General features: G+C 37.8%; 1 protein-coding gene across 4 annotated transcripts in view; it reads left to right on the top strand.

The window, feature by feature from the left end:
• Positions 1 to 7118, top strand: part of NBN (nibrin) — a 52903-nt gene extending 45785 nt beyond the window's left edge. For all 4 annotated transcript variants that reach the window (XM_040493933.1, XM_040493934.1, XM_040493936.1 and 1 more), the window contains 2 exons: positions 5703 to 5752; positions 6933 to 7118. In XM_040493933.1, coding sequence (XP_040349867.1) covers positions 5703 to 5752; positions 6933 to 6963 — 81 coding nt within the window. In that variant the 3' untranslated portion in view covers positions 6964 to 7118. The remainder of the gene's footprint in view (positions 1 to 5702; positions 5753 to 6932) is intronic.
• The last annotated feature ends 1083 nt before the right edge of the window (positions 7119 to 8201 follow it).

Raw genomic sequence — 8201 nt, 5'->3', positions numbered from 1 at the left:
GAGATCGTGACCTGGCTGAAGTCGGACGCTTAACCGACTGCGCCACCCAGGCGCCCCTCTTTCAAATTTTTTAAGAGAGCACGTGTGCATGGGGGTGGGAGAGGGGCGGAGAGAGAGGGAGAGAAAGAATGCCAAGCAGGTTCTATGCTGTCATTGCAGAGTCCCATGGGGCTCGATCTCACAAACTGTGAGATCATGACCTGAGCTGAAATAAAGAGTCAGACAGACGCTCAACCGACTGAGCCCCCCCAGGGTCCCCTATGCTTCTCTTTTTTTTACTTTCTTCCTAGGTGTTTTGAGTCCTAGTGGATATTATGTAAAAAGACCATCTACCTGATTCATAATTCTTTCAACCCCTGACTTTTTTTTTAACTGGAGAATTTAATAAAATTAAGTAAAGTGGACAACTTCTGCCATAGAGGAAGTTACTGCATGGAAGTTAAGATTTCAGAAACATAGGACTATTGAATTGAGAGATAATCAAAGGCCTCCTCTAGGGTTAGAATGTTTTCTTCTTAGTCTTTGTATTGCCTGATTGTCCAGTCCTCCTGGAACCCAAAGGTGGGCTCCAGATAGGTTGTCTCAGCAGGCTATTTGAAGTAGGGCCACTTGGTAATTGAGGGGTGAGGATAATAACTCTTCCCTGAACTCTACAATTTTATATCCCTTTCTTTATCTTTATTTTATATATATTTTATCTTTTTTTTTTTTTTTTTCTCTGTAATTTATTTCTTGGTAACTTCTCCACATTGTCTTCCAGTTTGGTACTTTTCCCTTCCACTCTGTCTAGTTGGTATTCCCACCCATTCATTAAGTTTTCACTTAGCCTATTGTATTTTTTCAATTTTGGATGTCTGTTTCATTCATTTCTAAATCTTGTTCCCTGCTGATATTTGTAAGCTCTTCTTTTGTTTTCTGTGCCTAAAATGCTTGTTGCTATTTATGTTTGTGCTAATCATCTCCTATGGAGCCTTGTTTCCAAGTACATATTTTGTGATCTTTTTATGTGAACCACTCATTTTCCTTGTAGTTTGATCTGTGGGAATTCCTTGACTTATAATCTTCCAGAAAAGATATGTTGTGTCTGCCAGTCTCGTTCTACTACTAGGAAACCACTTTAGCCTCAGCTGGTGATTTTCTTGGATTACCTAGGTAGTTAATTCCTAGGATCACCTAAAGTACTCAGAAACCTGAGTGAAGGCCAGCTTGTCATTATAAACTTGATAGTTTTTTTCTTTCCTTCACCCTGTGCTAGGGTCAAGGCAGACAAGTTTCTTTCTTACCTTCTTTTGTGTTGTAGACTTTATTCCTCTTTCTCCCTTAAATGCTGGAGTCTTTTCTTAGATCCCTCATCTTTGATTTTCTCTCATATCACTCATCACCCATTGCAGACATCAAAGGCAGAGCCCAGTTTTTTTTATGGTTTGTGGATACCCACAGAGGAGGGCAAAAGCTGGCTGTGTTGTTAACTTCTCAGGGTTTTTATTCTTCTTCATTGTGGGTTTAATGTAGTCTCTAGCAATTTGTTTTTAAAAATGCTTTTTAATTAAAAAGTTGTTACAAAGGTCACTAAAAAATGGAGGTTGTTCAGGGTCACTTAGGATATGTAGTGTCAAAAAATGGAAGAATGAAAATGACATCTTTCCTCCTTTCTTTTTTGAAAGACTAAATGGCCTTACTATTTAAAATGTGCATTTCAAAGAATTATGGTGCTGCCCAAAAGAATGATGAGGTTACAATCCTGAAGTCCAGAAATAACCCATGTAAATTCAGTAAACTATTCCAGACGTCTCTTTATTGAGGAGGAGTAATAGCTAGGACAGAGTGCAAGAGAAGGGGAGGATCGATAGAAGAAAGTAAAGCTGAAAGCATTGCTGAATTTGTGCAAGTGTTTCTTCTCAAGATATTTTGTTTTCTGAGATGCATCTAAGACCAAGGGGTGATAGATACGAAAAAAAAACCACTATCAGATTAGAATCAGTATTTTTTTCAAACTGCCTATTTGATTTTCGATGGTTTTTGGCTCCCTGCTGTCAACAGTGAGGAGATTGTACTTCCTCCATTCTCCCTGCCCCCGCCCATCTTCTGACAGTCCTTTCTTACCTCCCTTTTAAAGGTGATTTGCACTTGCAAGTCAGAAGCAGTGAGAATGTGTCTCAGTGTTTCCCAGTTCTCCATTTGTTTTCCCTGAAATACAGTATGTTATTTTGATCTGCAGATGCATTTCTTTTTATTTCAAGGAACCCTTCTGTTGCATCTTTGAAAGCATTTTTCTGTTTGCTGGGTTCTGTATATTTAAGATGTAACCATCCTTTTATTAGATCACCTTTACTCTCTATACCCATTTCTTCTGCACTCGCTGTGGTTTTCTTAAGCTCTTTCACTGTGTCAAAAATTCAAATTTCAGTTGTGTCTGTGTTATTCTTCATCAGCTATATGACCCTGGGTGGCTTACTTAATTACTTTATGCTTGTGTTTCTTCCTGTGTAGAATGGGAATAATAATAGTACCTCCGTTTCACAGAATTTTTGTGAGAATTAAGTCAGATGCTATTTATAAAGCATTTATAACCATGGAAAGAGTCAGTGTTAGCTATTTCCAATTTATTTGATTCTGAAATTTTGTTATTAATAGGTCTCAGTGTTTTAGCATTTGTTCCCTTCTCATCGTCATTGTGTTTTGTCATCTAACTTTTTGGTTCTCCTTTTATTGCTTTCATGTTCTTACTAACTTTATTTTTTGATCCTTGGATTGTTATTTCTTGCAGACTAAGTTCTTCATTTATTTTGCATGTTCTGTTCTAGTTGCTGTCCTTTGTTTCCCCTTTAGTATGTGGAGTAGTTTTTGGTTTTCTATGATCTTGGCAGCTGTTTGGAGTACAATACCCTGTCCAGATACTGTTTGCTTTGCGAAGCATCCTGTGCTATTTTGTGTAGGGATTACAATCTAAAGACAGTTTGTGAGGCAAAAAGTGACTGTAGTTGAAATTACTCCTACCCGAGCTCTTAGCTTTCTGGTGGAGAACAGAATGACCCTCGTGCCTCTGTACCGTCAGTGTGGCAGTGTGCTCGGGGCTGCAGTGCATGTCGCATCTGGTTTCTGTTGCCTGGAGACTTTGAATCCAGGAAAGGAAAGGCTCGGCTGGACCTGTGCATCGCTTTCCTGGGGTTGGAATTAAATGTGTACCAGGGAGCGTATCTTCTCCCAGAAGACAATCACCTGCCATTTTAGGTTGTTTACCTAATTTGTCAGGGATGTGTGGCGCCTGTGCCTGGTCAGTGTTAGTCCCACTCACTTCCCTGTGCCATTTGTCCCTTCCCAGCAGCCCACCAGCGGTGTTTTCTTTTGCCTGCTCAGGCTGCTTTTTCCCAAAATTGGAGTATTGGTAAGCATTCTCAGGTTGGTTTTAGTTCTGTGGCATTGTTTCATGTGCTGGGGCAGTGTTAGAAACATCTGCATCAATCTTTTGGTTCTTTGCAGGCCACTTTTTTCAAGCCTGTGGCTCCTTGATTATTATGGCTGTAAGGTTTTACTTGTTCTTGGACGGGGAGGGTTGAGAGAATGACAGTGTAGCTGCTGACTTTTTTCGGTCTTTTGTTTATTTGATTAGAATTAGTAGAGTCTGTGTTCCAGATTTATTCCACCAAATCTCTTTGCTAGAACAATTTTAGGTGAACTAGGTTGGATTCACTCTTTAAGATAATAGAGTTGACTTTGTTGTGCAACTACACTGTCTGTATAGAAGTATGTTACTGCTTTGACATCATACTTCCCCAGGCTGGTCCCAGCCGCTGTTCTTAAGTATGTATCTTTTGCCTTTCTTTCATTCTTTGTCAGTTCTTCCTTTGGTGCTTCTGCTGTAGACCAGTCTTTGTTTTCATAATCACTGAATCTGTTCCTGAAGTTTCCTTCAGTTTAGGATATTTTCATTCTGTGCATTAAACATAATAATTCTTTGAGACATTATCCAACCTGATTGGAATTTTGAAAGACTGGAGATGTAATTCTCCCAAACCTTTAAAAAGATGTCAGTAATATGAGGATTTCTATTTCTTAATACTATTTTACTTAATGTTTCTACTAAGACACATAAAATAAAGCTGATTTTTCTTTACAATTGTTCTTTATTATAAGTTTAAAATTAGCATCCCCTGCTGGGAAGCCTTTAAGGATAATTATGATAATGATACCAGCCACTTTTTTTGACAGCTCCTTGATAAAAATCATTATCTTCCCATTTATGTGCTGCTATACCTATTAGAAAATGTGGAAAGATGTAATTTCATTTTGATATTTCCCTGTATGAATAGAAAACCATTCTGGAAGAATCCCTGCAAGTCCTTCATCTAGGCCCTTTCCACAGATTCAGAAGCTCTGTAATAGCCTGTTAAGACCTGGTGGTGCTCCTTACTTACGAAGACCTGGTCAAATCCTGTTCTTCATACGACAACCTTAAGTTACTTAATCTAACTCTTTGTTCCCTTATTGGTTAAAACTAGGATAATAGTCTAATAGTAGTAATGAAGTTATATGAAGATTAAATGAGATTTTTTTTATAAAGACTTTTAAGATAGTGTCTGGAAATACACAAATGTAAGTTATTAACATAAAAATAAACAGTATGTACATTCAAGGAACTTCTGGTCTTTTAGGGAAGATATGATACAGGGTGGAAATTGATACGACAAATCTGAGTTGTAGAGCTGAAGTTTTATGGGGGTTCTTCATAGCAGATGTTATTTTTAAATGAAGAGGATTGGATAATCATTGGTAAAGAGGTGAACATGTTCCTGGGCACATAGTAGGCCCTAAATTATTATCGAATGAATGCACACTGAAAGATTGTCAGATATGGGAAGAGGAAAGAAAAGAGGTAATCTTCTGGGCAGAGAGAAAAATATGAACAAAAGCAGAGAGGGATGAGATATTTGTTGGGAGGTGAGTCTGGTTGGTTGGTTGTTTTGTGATTGAGTTTTAACAGACATACAGGGTTTATGAAGAGGGAGGTGAGAATGTAGAATGGAGCCAGATTATGAAGGTCTTTTCCCATTTTAAGGGTCACACTCAAGAGTTTGTGTTTCCTTTGGTAGGTGGAAGAAGTCACTGAAGGGTTTTGAATGGCACATGGTAGGATCATAGCTACACTTTAGAAAGAGGGACCCAGCACAGAGTTTTCTGTTCCTACCTCTCAGCGGCGCATTAGGAGTTTGGCAAGTTTATGTTGAAAATACTTTTGTCAGTGAAGTAACTAAGCATCAGCCTCAGAGCCTGACTTGGGACCTTGGGGAAGAAAACCATTGCAGCTGGAGGCTGCTCTGGTTGAAGATGGGGGTAGATTTTGCCATCTCAGCCCCTTCAGTAGTCCTGTGACCTCAAAACAATTTTTTTAAAGCGTTTTGTTGGAAAAAAATATTTAAAAACTCAATAAGCTAGCAATATATACTTATATCGGTTGCCTTTGGGAAGGGATTAACTGGAGAATGCTGTTTAATTAGAGAACATTTGCAGAATTTTTGGCAGAAAGTGAAAATGGAGAGGATCTGGTGAATGGGGGAGATACTGGTAGAGGCAAGAACTCGTAAACCTGGTGACCTTATGGATGTTGAAATCTCAAAGATAACTGTGACTACCCAGTATATAGCAGTTGATGAACCATACATTCGTCGTTAAACAAATGTTTGATATTGTGTCAATTTTGACAGGTTCAAAATCAACATGCAAAAGAAGAGTCACTTGCTGATGATCTCTTTAGGTAAAGTTTAATTTGTTTTCTCTTGAATCTTTGAGATGTATATAAAATACCATTTTACTCATAGAGATTAAATATTCATTTCTTCTGACTTTAGAAATAGACGTTTAGTCCCTTCACCTAAATAATGTTTTGTTTTTAATGTATGTATTTTTACTTTGAGCACCTCTTAATTAGGTTTGCTAGATATGTCTTTGAGGTTTGGGGTTGATTCAGTTGAACCTGTATCACATGATATTTAAAATTTGTATGGGGGCATTCATGCAAAAAGAGGGTCCCGCACTGGGTGAATTTGGCTGGATACATTTGTGAGATTTTCAGCTCTGAGTAGAATTATGAATGAATGGGTTTTGAGTTAAGACAAAATACCAGAGCATTTGTTTAGTTTTAGTCGGCACAAGCATAAAAACAAGAGGCTGGATTAGAGTTTCAAATCAGGTTTTTGTGGGAGGTTGAGAGGCTTTATAATGGGTGATTATAATTTAATTCTGACTTAACACATTTTCAGCATTCCTGCAGGCTGGAAACCTTATAATAATTAGCTCTCAAATACTCACAAATAGTATAAAATAAAATTACTTTTCCTACTGCTAGGTAGATACTGGCTAGGGGAGAATAACATTTTCCCAAATTTACTTAAAGGCAGAACCGAGAAGTACTGTGTCTCAGAGTTTGTTTTGCAGCCAATTTGATTCTTTAATTTTATTATTAACAGTGTATATCATTGGTGAAAATGGTGACATATGGTGCTGATTTTTAAGTAGTTAAAGGAGAATATATGGTTGCCAGCTAAATTTGTTGAAATACTGTAGGAGAAAATTGGCTCATTATACTCTCTTATGCAGATGTTATACTTTAGTTGGGAGTTGGAGGAGTCTGAAGCCATACTGGGAAAGGTGGAAACAGATTTAGTTTTGAACTGTTTTCATTAATTATTTTAATGCTTTTACAGGACTTTTTGTTATTTTTGATGATGTTTTATTTTTACCAAATATTCATCTAACCAACATCAAAAGGACAAAAGAAAGTAAAAATATCAGTGCTTAATGTATGATCCTAAGGATAAAATTGGCATGCTCATTGTTTGCCAGAGTGTAACTGTATTTTGAAAGCTCTTTAACTTTAAAAGTGAAAGAAATGCCATCATTTATCTAATGCTTTAACTTTATTTTTTTCTTTGCAGATACAATCCTAATGTAAGGAGGAGAAGATAACTGAGGATTTTATGAAGAAGTCACAGGAAAACATTTCCATCAAGCATTTATGTCCTTTTCCTCTAGGAAAAATACATAAAGTACATAGAAGAGATTTAAATTACAAATGTTTTAGGCCCTAGATTTGTTGAATAAAATGCACAGAATTCCCATTTCTTTTGTGTGTGACAGTATTATTCAGTTTCCAGTCTTTGTCATCTCATGTCTTATGGTAATTTTTTCATCTTTAAATGTGGTTGTTTACTTATTGAATACTTAACATAGTCACAATTCAAAATGCTAAAACTGGGGCGCCTGGGTGGCGCAGTCGGTTAAGCGTCCGACTTCAGCCAGGTCACGATCTCGCGGTCCGTGAGTTCGAGCCCCGCGTCAGGCTCTGGGCTGATGGCTCGGAGCCTGGAGCCTGTTTCCGATTCTGTGTCTCCCTCTCTCTCTGCCCCTCCCCCGTTCATGCTCTGTCTCTCTCTGTCCCAAAAATAAATAAAAAACGTTGAAAAAAAAAATTTCAAAATGCTAAAACTATAAAAGGATAAGAAATTAAAGTCTCCCTTCTACGACTGGTCTAGCTACTTGGTTCCCCTCAAAAAAAAAAAAAAAAAAAACAACTATGATCCTTCTTTCTTATGAGTCTTTCTGGAGATTTCCTATTAAAATTTTTATGCATATTATTTTCAGTAATTTCCTACAAAAATGATAGCATAATATATACACTGTTCTGCACCTTGCTGAATAGATTGGAAGATCATACACGTATCAGAGCATACTCCCCCCCCCCCCCCCCCACTATACCATAGCCTTCCTTGAGCTGAAGTGACCCAAATGAAATGGATTTCCGTGATGAAGATGTCACCACATATCATTCTAGTACTAGAAAAGATAATATGAAAGACTTCTTCAAGCTTGTATAATGGGAAGACTTACTTGGTGATCTTACTGAGCTGGGTGTACCTCTGTTTTGAGCTTCTTAGAGTCCTAGTTTTCCTACCTGCAAAGTGTAAGTGATAAGATTGTCTTCCATGTTAAAGGGAGATGGTAAGAAAAGTCTTTTTTTCAAATTTTGTATAAAGACAACCTTGTACATTAGAATTGTAATAGTCTTGGGGTGCCTGGGTGGCTCAGTCGGTTAAGTGTCCAACTCTTGGTTTTGGTTCAGGTCATCATCTCATGGTTCGTGGGTTCAAGCTGTGTATTGGGCTCCGTACTGCTGGTGCAGAGCCTGCTTAGAATTCTTTCTCCCT

This window comes from Herpailurus yagouaroundi, unplaced genomic scaffold (assembly GCF_014898765.1).
Source record: "Herpailurus yagouaroundi ecotype Mexico unplaced genomic scaffold, PumYag 186, whole genome shotgun sequence".
Classification (NCBI taxonomy): Eukaryota; Metazoa; Chordata; class Mammalia; order Carnivora; family Felidae; genus Herpailurus; species Herpailurus yagouaroundi.
Note: the sequence above shows the minus strand (reverse complement) of the source record. Positions and strands in the feature narration are given on the sequence as shown.